General features: G+C 42.8%; 1 protein-coding gene across 1 annotated transcript in view; it reads left to right on the top strand.

Moving 5' to 3' along the window:
- nxn (nucleoredoxin) overlaps nt 1-19,445 on the top strand; it is a 60,727-nt gene that overhangs the window by 30,826 nt on the left and 10,456 nt on the right. Inside the window, exons 2-3 of the mRNA XM_069712378.1 lie at nt 14,692-14,809; nt 17,828-17,961. Of these exons, the coding sequence (XP_069568479.1) occupies nt 14,692-14,809; nt 17,828-17,961 (252 nt within the window). The remainder of the gene's footprint in view (nt 1-14,691; nt 14,810-17,827; nt 17,962-19,445) is intronic.

Here is a 19,445-nt window from a genome sequence, read left to right as displayed (position 1 = left end):
ACAAAAAAATAACCTGTTACACTCTGCCAATTTTTACTGTGATGTAACTTTCTTCTTCTTTGAATGGATTTTGTTAAACTGGTATCAAAACCTCAACCAGGTCGACTAAAATCAGAACAGTCATGCAGAAAATGACCTTTTAATTTAGTTTAACATTCAGTTCAATGAGAGGTAAAAGCTTCTACCACAGACTGTTTTAAATGGATCATGTGTGTTTGTACACATTAATATTGAGTATTATTTATAATTCCTTGACTGCTTCTGTGTTACAATGAGGTTTCTTTTAAGGTGTTGCAAAGGACAAACAGTCAGCAGTCCTGTAACAAGTGAATGCAGCAGAGAATCAGCCTGTGCCTACTGACAGCACAACATTAAGCGTGCAAGTCGGTGTCTCATTAATGTCGAAGGGGTGCCAGTGAAGGTTAAATAGAGAAAAACATTTCCCCCAGCTCTCAGCTGGAAACGTGTAAATTTGAGCTTCTTCCTTCTCTCTATGTTGTAACGAACTCGTCTGCAGGCACAGCGTAACTCCCACATCGTGCTCCGGCTGAGCCGCGTTTGAATTGACACCCAGCTGCTGCAACATGCTGCAGGAGTTTGAATAGCGACGAACACAAACTCCGATTTTTCGTCGAGGCTCATTAGGCTGATACACTCGCCAACCGTTCGCAGCAATGAATCCACGTCAGCCGTGTCATTTCCTCCACGTCGTCATTTACTTCTGTCTCTGCTACAAGGACGTCCCGTTTCCCCAGCCAAACATTGCACGATTGCACAGTGTATAATTGCCGGTGGCTTAAACATTTCCAGGCTTGAAACAGTGAAAACATTTAAATGATAAGGGAGATGTGTTAGACTGGTTGGAGGATTTGTGCCGGAGCCATCTTGTCTAAAAAGCCCTTGAACTGCTGAAATAAGATATCAGAAGAGCACGTTGGAAGCCGAGGCTTAGCGAGGGTGACTGACCTCTGCCTGCATCCGTGGGAGGCCTCAGATCTGTGCTGTCAGGCTTACGGAGCTGAATTTCAAACATGCCGCCTAGCGCGTTCTTTCCTCTGATGCCGCTCCTTTTTTTTTTGTTTATTTTTTTGATACAGCGAAAGCTTTACGTGCAGACGCTAGGCGGCTGCTATAGCTATTTGTATTTATTTTATTTTTGTATTCTTGCTTGTGTTGTTTCCTGCTGAGAGTCTTAACAGGTGTGTGCAAGATAAATCCCACTAAAAGAGGCCCTCGGGTCCAACAGATGGGAAGCTAGTAAATGGGAAGATTACTGAATATTTATTTTGAAAGTTTTTTTCCTCGTAGGAGTTTATTTGATGGCGGTGCCAGGGAGGGTCACGGGGTATGGTGGAGGTAAGGCGTGAACGGATGACATTAAGGTCATGCTGTTCCAGCTGGGTTATTAAAGGCTTGAACTTTGAACCTGAGCTCTGCCCTGTCAATCAGCCCTCCACCAGGGTGACATGACCCTGAAAATTGACGGTAATGTCCTGCCGCTCTGTGTCTATCTGTCGGCTCTACTCCTCTTTCATCATCCTCCAAGTCTCACTGTCACATGTTTGTTCGACTACCTCCGTGTTACCTTTTGTGCTGCCTTTCAAGCGTCATGTAACAGCGACTGATGTAATGGTGCTTACTTAAGGTTTTTTTGAGTAATCTTGTGCGAAACATAGCACAATGCATCTCGCCCACTTTTTATAGACGCTCTTTGAGTCTAAGCTTCTGTTCTGACAACAGTGTGCTCCTGCAAATCGGATCAATGCTTCAAAGTAAAGCCACAAGGTAAAGGCATACAGCAGCTGTGAGAACAGAATCACTGCACTCGTTGCTTGCGAATCATAATAAGATTTGCTGTTCCTTACTGAAGACAAAACAAGATGCTTTCTGATGCTTTGACTCCTTACCTTGAAAGTCCCGGTGTTGCTTTTCCTTTTTTTTTTTTTTTATCCCACCAGTTACAAATGCAGAATGTTTTATTGTCATGTTCCTCTCCAAAGTGCAGTTTCATGGTGAAGCATTCCCTGAGAAGCAGCTTGCTGAGACATGAAACTTAATTTCGATGCATAATCCACCAGCATTAGCTTTTCATCACTTTGATTTACTCACATTGCATGTATTGTTTATGGTAATTTACTTCTGAAAAGTTCCTGTTGATGCATTCAGAGGCACAACTGAGATTTTCTGGTTGTCGAATGGGAACTTTGTTACGCAAGAAACACTGTGTTGTACTTTTCAGGACATCTGCATTACATTTTCAAGTGTCCTACCTTGAAGAGGTTCAAAGTTCAGTCTTGACCTCGAGAGGCAACTTCAGAGCCGTTCTAGAGCTTTTGATCATATCACATGTGCGTCAGGAGATGGACGGCTGGCTATTAAATCAACATTGATGTTAAGATTTTTTTGACGACTGCCTTTTCCAACGAGGAGGAATTCTGAACCTCGACTTTTAAAGGTCCCATATTGTATAAATTCTGATTTTCTTGTCTTTTTTGGTTATAAAGCAGGTTGAGATGCTACACGAATACTATGAAAGGATCAAAGTACTCAGTCCTTATTCAACAACTGTGCCGTATGGACGTCTTACATATATATCCATCAATATAATCTTGACGGCCATCAATCAATATGGTATACTTGGGAAAATGAACCACCATTAGTCTGTTAATTTAATTAATTTACTGGTTTTCTTGCTTCTCTTGGATAGTAAATTGAAAGTATTTGAGGATGGGACCTTCGGTTAGTGCAAACAGTTTGAAGATGTTAATTTAGAGTCTGGGAAAACAATTTTCTCAAATTGTGTAAATCAAATTATTGACAAAATAGCATGATTAATGAAAAGAAGAATTGAAAATAATTATTAGTTGCAGCTCCACATTTTTTTTTTTTTTTTTTTTTTTTATTGTACTCTATTAATCCCCGAGGGGAAATTATTTTGCTACAGCAGCCTCCCGAGGGGGAGCTGCTGCAACAGGCTGCCACGACCGCGGCGCCAACCAACCTGAAGTGCATGTTTTTGGGTGATGGGAGGAAGCCGGAGAACCCGGAGAGAACCCACGCAAGCACAGGGAGAACATGCAAACTCTGCACAGAAAGGCCCAGGACCAGATTCGAACCCAGAACCTTTTTGCTGTAAGGCGACAATGCTAACCACTGCACCACCGTGCCGCCCAAAGTATTGTTATTATTATTATATATATATATATATATATATATATAAATAGTATTTAGTCATGTACACACAACCCAGCCTCTTTAATGCTACTGGATTAAATTGATCTGAGAGTTTGAGATGGGAATAAACTTTGTGACAAATGTGTTGTAAGATTTAGGAGATAATCAGATCCTGTGAAGACTTGAGGCACCAAGTCGCTGCTCCTCCGCACTGAACTGAGCCAGATTAGGTTGTGTGACCACCTGACAGAAATCTTCCCACACCTCCAGTCTCTCAGCCGCACTGGGAGATCCCCCTGGAGAAGCTGCAGGAAGTTGTAAGAGACATTTTCTTGCCATGTTGCCACCACGGTGCTGACCTTAAGTATCTAGAAAATTGATGGATGTTTATTTTGAGGCTCAGCTGGGTTTCGGCTCCGAGCTGCACGACAGACCTTTTTTTTTTTTTTTATGACTACTCATGAAGGGAAACATAGCCTCAGGTCTTCTGTCAGAGCACTCCAGGTTTTTCCAAGGACTCTGCCTGCAACAAAAAGGTGTTCTGGTCTTTACTGTCAGAGCTCCTGAGGTCTGCAACAGTCTGAGACTAGCCAGATCAGTAGCATCTTTTATACCACTTCTCAAAGCGGAGTTGTATAAGGAAGCATTTGTACAATGTGCTTTTATGTCCCTTTTTTTTTGTATCGCCGTTCCAACCCTGTCTGTCTCGTCTCAATTGCATTTTTATTTCCGTTGTCTTTTATCTGCTCCTTTTCACAGTTTTTTTTTTTTTTTTTAATCCTGTTCTGTAAGGCCGTCTGTATTTGATGTAAACGCAGTGAAATAGTATCCCCAATGTCCCAATTAATTTTTTTAGTTTCAAGATGAAATTTAAAGAGATTCAAACCATTTGAAATATTTCCATTTTTAATGTTCACCTGCTTTAATCACAAACTTTAATTAAGTGGTTACTCCTTTAACATGTTTTGGTCACTGAAAGTGTGCTTTCCACTGCATGCCTACACAAGTGCCACAGTACTGATGGGTAGTTGGTTTGAATGATGTTTTGTGCAGCTCTTAATCTGGATAAAATGAAATATGCACCCATGAGACTGCACTGGCCAATATGGGCTGATTCTGATAGAGAGGGAGCTTAAGGGAGTCTGAATTTGTCCCTGCTGCTGTGAAAATTGTGGTGTGAGGGAGGAGTTGGGGGGTGGAATACGCAGAGAATAAAAGAGTGCATGGAGTAGTGAAGGCGGGCAAAGGGGGGGGGGGCTTCGAGAGATACGAGAAGGGTCCAGATGTACAGCTCGGCTATAAATTGCACGGCAGGGCTGGTCTGCAGCAGCAGCCAAACAGATGTGACTTTTAGTGAGTGTATGACTGGAGGAGGAAACGGGTTAATGGACGGATATAAAGTGTCACCATGTAACTGAACACTGTGGAGCTGAATGTAACTCTGGTAATGAGCAGAAAAACCAAGAACATCCTTTCCCCCCCGGAAACTGGAGCCATTGTTGTTGTGGCAGGTTGTTATAGTGCATCACAGCACACAGCGGTTTACGCTAGGTTTGTGAGATAAGAAAATAGTATGTGACTGCTTGTATTTATGCGTGTTCACAGGCCTCTGTCAGAAGTCAGTGTTTTATGGGGCAGAGCAGACGCAAGGTGTCATCGTGATTTATGAGGCTCCTTGCTGGCTGTGACGGGTACAATTGGACCAAAAATAGGTTGTACTCTGCCCTGCCAAGTGGTATTGAACATATGCAGAACATAATTCAAGATCTAAATCGACTCGGGCTTCTCGAGGATGTTGTTAAAACCCTTCAGTGGGATTATTATTGGGATTAAGGTCCTTTGCAGCATGCAATATTCAATTCAATTCAACTTTATTTGTATAGTGCCAAGTCACAACATAGGTTATTTCATGGCACTTAACACATTAACGTCCTTACAGCAAGACGGTACAATATTATACAGAGAAACCCAACAATTCAACAATTGTGCATAATATGTGCAACATATTGTGCTATCCAAGATCATAGTTTAAAATCATTAAAGAAACTTTGTCAAATTTGCGTTGTCAATCAAAGTGGTGAACGTCTCAATTCGCATCTTCTGTTAGTACAGTTTATTATATATTAGTACATGTGCTTACGTAGTGCGTGGATTTCAACAGGGGTGTTGTCTCGGGGACGAGCAGTAGATCTGACTCGATCTAATTGGAAACCTGACGTCAATGCGTACGGCCCACCGATAGCAGAAACCTGATTGCACCACAGGTCTGTCAATCAAACAGACGCGCCCCCACAAACGCAGCTTTTTGAGGCTTATTTTCTAATTAATGACGGATTATTTTCAGATGGACCGCCAGAAAACGAATAAGGAGTGAATTTAGCTAACTACACCGAAGCAACTTGCAGAAAAAAAATGTAGGACTTTGTATTTCACGTTAGAAGTTGAATGAATGTCTATGGAGCCGGAGCTGTCAACTTTTATATACAGTCAATGTGCGTGAAGTATCATGGAAGGACGTGTGATGATTTATAAGACATGAAGTGAACGTGGATGTCTGCAACATTTCCTCTCGTCCAGATTACAACACAATTTTCAAAAGTCGTGGTGTGGACATCGTAAAAGTGATACGTTCTTCATATGCAGATTAGTGTGGATGTAGCCACAGTCTCTTACTCCTTTTACTTCAAACTATATGGAAACATAAACCCAAGACATACTATTAGATCCTAAACTGTGTGACATGCACTGAACATCACAGTCTGAAGGCACCTTTGTTTTTACGTGTAGTCTGCGTTTTGTGTGTCATCAGGCTGTAATTTGAATGCCACTGTAAATCCTCTTCATATTTGAATAACATGCATGCAATATGCATTATTTTAAATATGAATTTAGTCAAATTGGTGAGCACAGGGAAGACGTATTCAATACGTGCTAACCAGCCACCTAAAGATGTATTGGACAGATTGGGGCCTGAAGAATTCAGAGCTTCCCTGATTTATGCACAAAACGTCGATAATGTGTCTGAAATGTTCCCTTTTAAAATTTCCATAAATATTAATGTGTTGTGTTGTGATGGGATCAGGGAATGAGCTTCGGCAGACTTCCCAGGGCTCCGGAGAAGGAGAAGGAGGAGGAGGAGGAGGAGGAAGTTAAATGTGAGGTCAAACAGAGGTCACACCGGGGAAGCTGTCTAACACCCCACCCCTCCACCCGCACTCAAGGAAACCGGGGTGCCAGAGACACAGTGCCTTATGGGTAGAATTAATGCGCGGCTGCTTTGGGTCTGTTTACTGAGCGTAGCTAATTGAGCAGTGAGTGTAAAACGCACATACGTAAAAGGGAAGCTGTGCTGAAAGGCTTATTCTAATGTGTTTTGTCTGATATATTAATAAGTAATGACTGCGGCTCGGGTTTAATGAGGCTAGACAAAGTGCTTTTCTTATGTTTTCATCTGGCTTTATTCGATGCCACAATCACTCCACACCACTTTGGATTACAGTTGACAGAGTGGGTTTGTTTGTTGTACCTTTTCGCACACACTGTTTGAAAAGAAAACGCCTCGAAACAGAAATGCACCAGGCTTTCCAAGTCAAGAGTCAGACGATCACTGCGAGTGTATAATGCCCGTCTAAGAGGGTCACACAAAGGTAACAGACCGAGCTGGTCCGGAGCCAGACCAGCTTCATATCACCTCTATCCGAGTGTGTCAGACCGTGCAGGCCTCGACTTGATGAAATGCAGGCAGAAGCTGTGGGTTTAAAAACTACCCGAGACATCACGACACAATGTTCCAACAATGAGCTGCTGTCAGCATGCATGGAGGTAAATCATTACTGTGCACCAAAGCTGCACTTTGAGCAGGATTTAATGATTGACATGCAGAGATTAACCTGAATGAACTTCTCGCATACATCCAGTTTCTGCAGACAAATCTGAAAATATGTTTACATGATGAAAGTTTTAAAGCCACGTTTTTCTTTTAAATTGCTGTCATTCTGATTTCCAAAGAGTGTGTGAACAGTAGCAGCTACAGTTACTGCACTGCAATACTACAGCGAGTATTCCCATTAACTACGGCTTCATTTTGTGAGGTTGCGAGTTGTAAAGTATTTTGGTTCTGTTGGACAGCGGCTGCTGAATGCTACAGCGAGCTCTCATTTTGGCCTGCTTCTTGGGAAAGTTTACACGGAAGCACTTCTTGGTAATCTTAGTTAGAACTGCTACAATTAATCAATTAATTGGTTATTAGCTTGCCAGTCAATTAAAAGCCAACTACCACTCTGAGATAGCCTTACGTTTGTCACAAGCAGCATTAGTTCCCACCGTAAAACATTAAAAGTGAAAGCAGGCCGTTTACTGAAAATATATATATATATATATATAGATATATATATATATTAGGGTGATATTTCGCTTTCGCTTCTGATTTTCTGTTCAATACCACATTTAACAGTTTCTTTTTCTTGTTTAGAAAATTACCTGACTGGAAACATTAAAAGAAGATTGAGCAGCTGACAGTTTTAAACACATTATGGAGCTAACAGTAGCTTAGCTGTCCAAGTGTTTAAACAAAGCAGAAAATAAAGCAATACAGCACAGCTAAATAATTTAAAGTCATTTACATGACTACTACATACTGCAGCTCAACATCTTGTGAGGGTGTATTTTATTTTTTATTTTTTTGCCAGGAATAGTTAGCTGGAAACATGAAGCACTTTGCCAACCCACAGTTTTAAACAACCTCTGCAGCTAACAGTAGCTCCCTTCAGTTTATAAAATCTGTGACAATTATCATTTCAGCTGGCAAAAAAAAGCTCAGGACACCACTTTTTCAGAACTTACTAAGAATTTTGAGTGTAAATCTTCCACTGTATTGTAAACTCTGTTGCTTATGTGTCTTTTAAGGATCAGTTGGGAGAAGAGAGCCCTTCACCCCGTCTCCATTGATTTCCATTTACAACAATCAGGAATGAGGACCGAGTGCAACAACAAATGCATCACATGAGAAACAGATGCCTCTAATCACATGATAATCACTCACCAGTGTCTAAAAGCTGGTGTTTTTAATTTTGTCCTCTCTGGGCTGAGTGTTTTTAAAAAGATGTCTTTTTGTGTTTGAAAATATCTGGTTTTAAAGGATGGAAAGGGGAGAAAAAAGATGCAGTTTAGAAATATTTCCACATAAATGTGTGCGTGCATGTGTGTAATAGGTTTACACATTGCTCTTTTTAATTTATCCTAAATAAAGACAGATAAATGCACAGAGAATTAAAGAACAGTAAGTCTATAGGGGCAGGGAGGCAGGCAGTCTGCACAAAACACCACTGGGATTGAAGAATGCACCCCCTGCCGTCCTGACCTTTGACCTCGCAGAATGTAGGCCTCAGGGGCAGCCCACTCCTGTGGAGAGACAATGCAGCAGATACCTATTGAGCCCTGGCTTTTTACTCCTTTACAATCCCCCCTGCTTTTTTTTAATGTCGTGTCCTTCACTACATAAAAACTTGCCATGCAGGGTCCAAGTTTGGATTTAGAGCCTGTATTCAGAGGGTCGCTTTTGTGCCTCTACTCGAGGCTGGAATGGGGAAACACCCTCCCACCTACCCGCCCCTTCTCTCTTCTTTCTACAAATTTTTCTTTTGCGGGGTTATTTCTCCAAAGCCGTCTGACACCTGTTTTCCTCACAAAACCATTTATTTATCACTGAATTATTAACTAAGAGCCCAGAAAGTGTCTGGCACTTGGTGACATGTCCTGACTTCATGGAAGGGAAGGTGGTGGTGTTGGGGGAGGAGGGAAGGGGGGGAGGGGGACTGGTTACCTTGGCAACAAGGGGGTCTTTATAAAAAAAAAAAGCAATTTATCCACTTTCTCCCATCTGCGTTCTGGACCATTCATTACCAAAATGGTAAAATGTTGTAGGATTAACGAAATACACGAAAGCTGAAGCCTTTTGCATTGAGGAGGCTCGATGCTACGCCCGCTGTCTGCTTTCAGCTCTGCGATTTTCTGGGGGAAGCGCATCACAAGGGCTGTGTAGTATAGTGCAGATTGAGCTCTGTAATGACGGTGGAGGAGGGTGGAATAGGTGGCCTGTACTTTTTATGTTGCCAGGATTATAGCTGGCACTCAAAGAGAAAAGATGGAAGTGGTTAGAAAAATTGGGTAACAATATTTGAGATTATGTTACGAGTGTGGTGCAAAGGTGGAGTCATAATTTCTTATTGTGGTTTATGTGAGGCAAAATGACATGTACGTACAAAATGAAATGTAGCTGAAGGCATATGAGAGAGAGAGAGAGAGAGAGAGAGAGAGAGAGGCATCGACTGTGCAGCTGTCTGTCACAGGGTTATAGATGTGTATGTATTTCACCACCGGAGGAGTCACGGCAGACCCTTGACCGGGTAAAGCGATAGTCAGGTCAGACCCACACAGATGGAAGCTCTAAGTAACACATGCTAGCTGGCAATGGTGTGGGCTGAAGTATGGCTCAGAGGTGGGAGGGGAGGGCTTTCTTTGTAGCCAAGAAGAGCAGCAAGCATTTTGAAGTGGATACAGGCAGTTACTGAGAGCCTCTGGAGCAGATTGAGCAGAGGCGGGGTGCAGCATTGAGGAATGTAAGTCAAAGCGGCTGCGGGGGCCCCCATCCAAAAGAGAGTTACAGCGGTGTAGTCAGGAGATGAGGAAGCCAGGCAGGAGAAGTTTGTTTCTCATCTGTCTTCAACCTGGACTGTTTTAGATTTAACCCTGCTGCCTGCTGACATGTGATGAATGGACCGTTGATGCACTACGAACCTGTTAGTTTGAACCATTTGCAGATGAAGTTATCCATGTTGCACTTGATTTAAAAAAAAAAAAACAACAACTAGTGTTTGCGCCAGCCAAAAGGCTCACAATGAGCTGTGTCCAGCCTGCTCTCCCTCCTGCCCCGCTACAGTAAATCTTTACAGTCAGAGATCACACCGCCTGCAGGCACGCTCAATAAAAAAGTCCCAGTAAAAGACAAATGCTGTTGTTGAACAAATCTTGAGGGGGATGTTAAGTCCATCAGACAACCTCCCAACAAATCATCCACTGGGAGATCAGTGTAAAGCCACGGATCACCTGACTGATATCTCTTCTTTGCAAGAGATTGAAATATTAAATTTCATTTTGAAAAACTCTCCTCTCTTTTGAAGATTTTAATCAAATAAAACTGGGACATGATTTCCTATGTGTCATTTGTGAGTAATGTGGAACGCATTACTTGCCCTGCTTTAAACCGTGCCAATAAATTCCCCATGACATGACTGAAGAGCTTGTATTGGGAACATTTGTGCCTGTTAATAAATGCCACTGAGAATTCCTAAGTAGGTTAAATTGAATTCCACAAATCTACTGCACATTAAAAAAAAATCTACATTTTTACTTTTTTTTTTTCTTTCAAGTTTCCAATTGGATTATCACCATTTGTACCTCATATAATACTCATAGATAAAGGACTGCGCTGGTATCAGCGCCACAGCAGGATACCGCTCATGTCCTCTGTTGTAAATGCTTGCGTTCCCTTTGTAGTGGAACTGTTGTAATGGAGCAGCAACGGGAGCGTCTGGCTGACGCCCGAGGCCAGACCGGTCCGGTGAAAGCAGATCTGTGAGGAGATGGGGCTCAAACAACAAAAGGTGAATTGGGAATGTTGAATGAAGAAATATCTTCCACTCAGGTCCTCTCAGCAGATTGACGCTCGCCACAGCACACGGCCACTGCAGGGACCCGCCGCTTACTGACGGAGGCCAGATTTCAGAGCAGGACAGGCTACGGGCGTTTTCAAAGCCAAAACTGAAGCAGATGTGTGTGAATTTGAAAGTTTCGGACCACAGAGCGTCGGGGCTTCTCCACCGACGCTAACCTCCTTTTAAAGTGCATAATGTTGCCATAGTGTGCAACAGTGCAAAGAAGCATGAAAGCCATCGCCACGCCTGACACTCAACATGGAAATGTGGATATCTTGGGACTGGGTTTGTTTCACAGCTTCTTTTTCTTTTCTTGTCCTTACACGGTCTGGTATGGGTTCAGGTAGTATATTAATGTAGTCATTGATTCCATCAAACAGCGTCTAAAAAGAATCAGCATGTTCTTTGATCAGTGGGGCGATGATATTTAATAATGCAATATACTCAATGCACACTGATCCACAGGCCTCACAGCGGCCTTCCTCTGGATATGGATCTGCAGCCATGCGTGATCCAATTAGTATGATGAGCACGGGGCGATGTGCGAGGCTAATGCTTGCATGTCCAAGAGAGTAAATGGATTTCCAGCTCCCTAAAGTCCTCGCAGTTGGTGGCCTCACTGCAGCGGTTATTGGCATAGTGGCTTGGCTCGATCGTTACACACTGTTGATAATGAGTAGCAGCCCTCTTAGAGAAAGCTCGGAGTGGTGACCTGCAGCTATGAAAACAATCTACGAACAGTTTACACGATGATTAGTGCCTGATCATTTATGTATTTTAACAAAATTCTTTCTAAAATAAGTTAGGGCAATAACAAACTTTTGTTTTCATCATTGGTTAATCTGCTAAATATTTTCTAAAACATTTTTTAAAAAATGACGAAAAAGGTCACAGTTTCATGGGTGTTACCTTAGCTGAGCATAAAGACCAGAAATCGGGGGAAATGGCTGGCAACGTTCTGGCCCGAGGTCAGACAATGTAAGATACCTCTAAAGCTCACTGGTTAACATCGTGGGCTTTACAGGACGAATAAGCCATCATATTTATTGGCCCGGTTTTGTTGCCGTACAGAGCCAGGCTAGCTGTTTTAAGCTAACTGGCAGCCATTGGTGTGCCATTCCCATCTTTCCACCCCGACCCGTGTACGACGAACGCTCGTCTGTTAAGGCGCTGAAACCCGGCTGAGGTTTCGTCCGCGCGCGACACACACCAGGACGTCCAGTCATGCGTCGTCACAAGGTCGTCCGTCCACCCTGAAATCATGACGGCGCTTTCGGTCTGAATTTTAGACTGAAAGCGTCACGCCTGCTTTCAGACTCTAAAAGCAGGCGTGAACCCTGCAAGGATTTAGCGTCCCTGTCGACTCTGATCTGCAGCCAAGTCAGCAGGCAGACATGATTCGAGGATGCAGCGAATTAGTGGCAAGGCGAGGAAGAGGAACTGCTTCTGCCTCTGAGGTTGCCCCATAAATCTCTGCTACTCTCTTGATGCTGCAGCATTAAAGCACCGAACCGACTCCCAAAGCACAAAAGTACACAGTCGTCTTCCTCTGCACGAGGAAAATAATATCACGCTATTTCAGTGTGTTATTGTGTTAACAATATTCTTGACCATATGACAAAATACTTCATTATTCATTTCAAGAACATACATTTGCAATAACATCATTGATATAGTTGTTTATGTCAGCACACGCATAACATAGCGAGCAAGTTGCTACTGAAAGCATGTTAGGCCTTTAGGGAACATCAGTAAATTGTATAATGTTGCTCTTAAAATGGATTGTATGAAATTGCTATTGAAGAAATGATTGTTTAGGAACCAGTATCAAAGTTAAGGTAACGGTACTACAGATCACAATGGGTTTACACTCCAGAGCTGAATGTGAAATTCAAAAAGCCTCTTATTTTGCTTTATTTTTGTTCTCATTCTTCGACCGAAGTTGAAGTTAAAACTGTAGTGAGGGTAAGTTGGCCTCATCACCGTCATGTAAACGCAGTTTATTTACTGATAACACTGCGTGTCTGTGGATGTCATACACCTGACTCTTTTCTAAATTATATTACTCTGTTCCATGCAGTGTCGATCCTTCTGGCATGTGACATGGAATACATTTTTTACATTGTTGTGTTGATGCAGAACCAGCCACTGTATCGCTCTGCTTTTCTTTTCTTTTCTTTTTTTTTCCTCCTCGTCTCTCATCTCGCTCACACTTCTTTGGCTAAATCCGCCTCTCAATCTGACATCACCAGCCCGGATGACAGCAGGGAGCCGAGTGAAAAGGCTGCCGAGTTGCACTGATGCGGCGTTGGGCTGCTGGCTTTCGTAAGGCAGTCCCAGTTAATGCCCCTAACCCCGTCAATTTGTGAGCAGAGATTGAGTTTCCAGAGGAGCGTGAGGGGTGTGGTAAAACTGTTGACTGTGGCAGACAGCGAAGTTTGCTTTTGAGGGACTTCCAGACCGACATATTCCGGAGGCTCCGGGTCGTCTTGTCCGTGGGACGGATCGTCTGACCTCTGCCGTCGGAAAGGGGCCTGTGGTTGACCTCCGCAGTTACACATGTTGTCACACACTCCCAGAGGAGAAGGCGCACAATGAGTAAAACACACTGTGTGCAAGCGTTCCCCTCTCTTATTAAATGTCCATATCGGAGACTTTCACAATAAGAGCTACAAATGTTTTTATCAGCTTGAAGCTAAACGGAAACCAAACTCCATATTTACCTCGGTGAGCTCCGAGGAAAGCAGTGTTCATTTCATTTGGCTCGAAACTCATTTTAATATACAGGAACTGAAGCGTTTGGCTTTACAGCAGGAATTATTTAATAGGGCAATGAGTAAAATATGTATTTTTTGTCAGACACATCCACAAAAACTCATTTGTGACATATTTTTCCAGTAGCAAGGTGACCCTTGAGGATATATGTTCGGTAAAAGAGGGTGAAACACGTTGACGTCATACTTTTACACACAATATTTCTCATTTCTCATCTTTCTGCCTCAAATTTTCTAAGCTGGTCTCAGGATTTCACGCAAGCCGTCCTCCTCCTCCTCCTCCTCCTCGTCCTCCTTCTTCTCTTTCTTCTGTACTTGCTGAAGCAGCAACACCGCACAGTGCCGAGTGCCGCTCTTCAGAAGACACAGCTATTTTCTATTGACAGCGCAGTAAGGCTCTCCCTCTGATATGGAAAGTGAGTCTCAGAAAACGCTTGAACTGCTCTTTGATGTTAAGGACTACACTGATCGCTGAACTCCCATGAAAAGCGTCAGTTCATGCACAGATTTCTGGCTGTAAAGCGTCTGGTTTTGACTTTATGAGGCTGTGTTAACATCAACTCGTCGTATAGAAGGTGTTATGATTGAATTTGAAGGCCAACGGGTGTTCATAAATGCCTGCCAAATGTATGAATCTTACACGCTGCATAACTGCTTGTACTCTTATTCATGACACAGCAGGGACAGCGTGAGTGTGCTACAGTTCGGCCTCTTTAAAGTGCAGCAGTGTGCCTCTGTTAATGGTCCTCAGGGCCGCCTGCACTCCTGTATTTTTTTTATTCTGCCTTCAAGTCCCCCGTGTCTCTTTTAAACCAGAGAGGGTGCACTATAAAGCACACATAGTACTTGGGTGACATTTGTTTTTGCTGTAGCATTTCAGGTGAACGTACTGCAGCACTGAAGGAATAACTTTCAGCTGGGTAAATTGCTTTCCAGCTCTGAAACTGAAACTGAAATAAACATGAACATGTTCCCAGAGGTGTTTTCCGTCCACATTTTCCAACCTCTTCTCTCATCATTTCTCTCTGCAGATGAAACTGTGGAACAAGTACAAGGTGACCAGTATCCCGTCTCTGGTGTTTGTGGATGCAGCTACGGGGAAGATTGTGTGTCGAAATGGTCTGCTGGTGGTCAGAGATGACCCTAAAGGTGAGCATGATATAATATTAGTGAAACTAGTTTATTATTTCCGAACCTCAAACTCTGACCTTAATCCTCTTTACTGAATGGTTAACTTTATCCCCAACCCTGAAAACAATCACTGTTTAATGAGGTAATAGGAACATATTTGAGGGTCAAAAGGACGCAGCAAAAGAGATCAATTTCCCGAACAGTTTGTCTTTCATAGCACTATTATCCTGAATTCAGTCTTCAGTCACTCCCAGCTGCAGGAACACGCTCTAACTCGGACATTCTGGTTGCACATCAGACTGTCACTCCCACATAAAATGACAACAGTAAGGGCCTAACATTTAGCTGAGGTAAAAAGGCATGCATTTCTTTTTCTCATTTCCATCTTAATGTAGCACAAAGTTTAATAAAATGTCCACAAAGTCAATAAAAGAAAATGTGCATTAGTAGATGAAATATTAGGTGCTGAGCACATTGATAAACAGCTGCTGGGGATGATTCCCCAGCCACGTTCCAGTAAACCACTGCAGAAGAAGAGGTGGCGGCAAGATGATGCCGTTAACAGTCAAATCTCAAACAAAAAGAAAAACCTTGTAGAAAATTTAATGAAAATATCAAATTTATTTTTGTCCCAACAATTAATTACAGGAAGGTTAAGTCTCTTCATACGTCCACATCATGAATTTATACAGGAGCTGGAGACTGGACTCAAACATGTGAAATATTCTCCAAACTCATCTTCCTATTTGTTCCCCACACACATAAATGGAATGAAATATCATAGCCATCCGCCTCCTCTTGACTTTGTCAATGTTATCAGATCAAATTCTGATGTTAAAAAGTCCCTTGGAGGGGGATTAGTTTCACTATTTTACACTGACCGCTTTTTCAATGATTGTTTATGGAAAAAAATGCTTTTGGAGTCAGTGTGAGTCACATGAAGACTTGTAACCATCCAGTTCAGTCATGACACCAGAAGTGCCTCATAGCCCAGCACCAACCTGTGGGGCTTGGTTTGACTCCTACAGAGGCTTCTGGGTCAGAAACAAAATTAAGCGAATGTGGAGGTGCCCAAAACTGCAGTTTCTAGAATGGCCACTAGAGGCTGGCTTGAAACTGAGTCAATAGACCCCCATGTTAAAATAACCAACTTTACAGTCTGTATGTTTACAGCCTGGTAAAAAAAAAATACAATTTTGTTTTAGCTAATTTCCCTGTTCATGACTACTGTGTACAGAGGTAGAATTTTTTTTTTTAAATAAAACTATAACAAAATATCTCAGCTGCTCAACATAAATAAGAGAAACTTTGAGAAATGTTAGTAAACCAGAATGCATTGAGTGCTGTAAGTAACTGCAACCACACACACCTCAAATGTCTGGTCCGAGTTTACTGTGGAGACTTTGCATTGCCACATCACTCAGCTGTTGGCTAAAACATTTTTGCAATAACGGTTTCCCCTTGTTTGAGTTGTTGCGGTCATAATTATGGTTCTGCATGAATCATATATGTCCATGTCTCATGCTGCCATCTGCAAAACCTGTAATTTCTGTGCTTTGAAGTAATGGATGGAGAATTAACAAGCATTCCTCTGCTGCAATGAGGGCGTCCTCTGTGGCTGAGAAAAATGCCGCCTCCGTGCTGTTTGACCAGTTTAAAAAAAAAAAAGGTGTTGTTAGTCATGAGAAGGGAGAAGAAGAGGACCGAGGCAGCACAGCAGTGACGCGGGATGGAGTTAGCATGAGGGCTGTGACAGATTTGGCTGTCTAATGAAAGCCACTCGGAGCCTGCAGTAATACTCCCATGACTCATTAACTCTTCCTCCAAACGAGAGGTGCATGGAGATGAGGTTAGTCTGTGGCCTTGGTAATAAAGGTGGGTGCTCGCACTTGACTAGCCAGGATTTTATGCAATTCTACATCATTTTCAAATCAAATGGAAAAAACAAAACAAAAAAAACCAGGCCTGCAGTATTTTTGTTTATAGCTTTCTCAGTTTTTCTGAGGGCAGTTCTTAACGTGACAAATCAATTCATCGAGCTGCCGCAGTGTAGCGAGGGAGAGGGCAGTAAAAAGTTTGCCGTACATTGAGACTGAGGGGTGGGGGGTGAACCATTCAGGGCCCTCTGCCTTTCACTCTTGATGAAAGGCCTGACTTGAGTGGCAGCAGACTTGCCTGCAGCGCGAAGATGGAGTGCACTTTTACAATCAGGACAACAATGAAAGGCCGTGCCAGCACAGCGCAGACGTGTCATTCCTGCCTAATGAAGCCCAGGACAACCGCGCTCGCATAAAGAGGCTATTATGAACCAGCCATACAAGGTCTTATTTATGACCCTCCCCCCGCCCCTTTTTTTTTAATATATATATATATATTTTTTTTTTCTAAATTTGACTGTACCAAATGCATCTTCGGAGCTTGACGGGGAACAATGAAAACACTTTGAAAAGGAAATGAAAAGTGTGAAGGAGAGCGGGAGGGAGGGATTTCTGGCAGTCTTGGAGAGCCTCGGCGTTTAGCAATCATTTTGTGTTTGAGGCTGGTTTCCAAAAGCAGATATCACAAAAAAAAGTCTGAAAGAAATGTAAATGTATAAATGATATCTGACAGAGACAGAAAAAGCTGAAGCCTGATTTTTTAGCCATGCTTATAGCATTACTCCTGGTTCCTGGTTTAAATCCCTAAAAAACTGTTTGATTGTAAAAGAAAATGTGATCATTAATGTTTAAATTAAATTCTCATGTCTTAGCTCGTAGCTTTTGGGCTAAATGTCTCCACAACCTTTGGGGACGGATAGTCTTTATGACCATAAACCTGCAAAGATAATGAGTCATCGGCCTCGGTTGCATTTGGTAATCATTAAATAGCAGAATGCTCGCAGGATTACTCTGGTAGCACTGCCACTGGGAGAGTATTAGCTTTCTGATGTTAGCATTTCGCTCAATTCAATGCTGTGTAGCACTTTAGCAGAGCTGCTGGCATGGCAGTAAACTTTCCCCTGTCATTGTCCCCTTCCACTTTCCTACCCTCTCCCAGGCCTGGAGTTCCCCTGGGGCCCCAAGCCGTTTGCGGAGGTAGTGGCTGGGCCTCTGCTCAGGAACAACAGGCAGACAGCAGACAGCAGCTCTCTGGAGGGACACTACGTGGGAGTATATTTCTCTGCACACTGGGTGAGTGCGGGGGAGAAGAGAAAGGAGACAAAGACGAACCTGGGTTTTACTTTTCAGGCCTCCTGACTGTGTCAAAACAGCGAGACATCGGAGAGAAGAAAGAGCCAGAGCAGGAAGAGGCCGACCGGTAGTGGAGACAGATAAGAGAGAGCAGCAGGAGGGTGCTGGCGGCTCCATTGTGTTTGTCTTTTTACATTAACAGCTGTTAACTATCTCCGTCGGTCCTGTTACCACCACCTCTGGATCCGTCACCACACCCCAATGACATCAGGCCATTGTCTCTCTCTCTGCTGGAGCTGCTGATAGCCGCTGAAGGTCATGACTCAGTGATGCATGAAAGGCGTTATATCATCGCCGGACTCTTTCCTGATGAGATGCAGTGCAGGCTGCCGAGGCCAGTCAGCACAGCAGCTGCCAGAGCCGCAGCCTCAGATACCGGCTCCTGGGAACGGTGACGCCTGGACCCTCGCTCAAACCCCAAACCCACATAAACATGAAAAGGACAAGTCACAAAAGCCATTACAGGAGATTATTTGTGGTGCTTTTACACCACATCCCCCTCGCTTACTCATGTAAATCTATCTGCTGTTAAAGTCATCTTACACACATTAAATGCCAACACCTCGCTCTGGCGTCCATTTACACAGCAGTATATTTTCTTTCTTTCTTTTTTTTTTTTTTTTAAATTTTGTTAAATGTTCATGGGACCTGAAATGGCCCCTGGCAGAGAGACATGTGACCTACATTTTGCTGCACACTTGCTTTTCCACTTGCAGCGGGAGGGAATGTGTCTTTACTGTGAAACTAAAGCTAAAAACCTGCTTTAATCACAACTGTTGGCAAACAAAAACCCACATTAGACGACTGAATGACGCCATTTCGCGCAGACACCACTCGGTGTAATGAGTGTAGAACACAATATAAAGTGTTTACTTCTCCGAGACACCGGGGAAGAACTCAATTAATGAGCTGTGAATTGATCAAGGCTTTGTGCTTCAGGCTCTCATCCCACTGTCCCTTTGTGTTGCTATGATGAGCATTCATAACTGAATCAATATGTTTGATATGCTGTATCCACTATACAGAACTTGAATTGCTATGAAATACAGTCTGCAAGTGGTGATAAGCTTTACTACAGATGGAATATTATTTATGCAAACCAAAAAAATACATCAGTGTTGTGTTCACAGCTTCTTTCTACTCCTCTTAAGTGACCAATTAAATCCGTTATCACCATAGACTGTGTGTTAAAAATGGATGTAGTCTCTGGGTCTGAAAAGTAAAGCCAATGTGGAAGTTCCTTAATGTGCAATTCCATCGAGGGCCACCAGGGGCTGATTCCAATTGACTCCCATTCAAAAAGCATAGATTTTTGTCATGAAATACAAAGTCCATAAATTTTTTTTCCCCACAAGTTATTATGTTCACTGAATACACTTCTTCTGACCAGTGTTCAAGTGGTCCTTCTGAAAATATTCCCATCA

The sequence above is a fragment of the Brachyistius frenatus genome, unplaced genomic scaffold (genome assembly GCF_029030835.1).
Source record: "Brachyistius frenatus isolate BFR_SWC_R1_liver_20210118 unplaced genomic scaffold, ASM2903083v1 Contig_109, whole genome shotgun sequence".
Lineage (NCBI taxonomy): Eukaryota > Metazoa > Chordata > Actinopteri > Embiotocidae > Brachyistius > Brachyistius frenatus.
The sequence above is the reverse complement of the archived record's forward strand: the minus strand, read 5'-3'. Positions and strand labels throughout refer to the sequence as shown.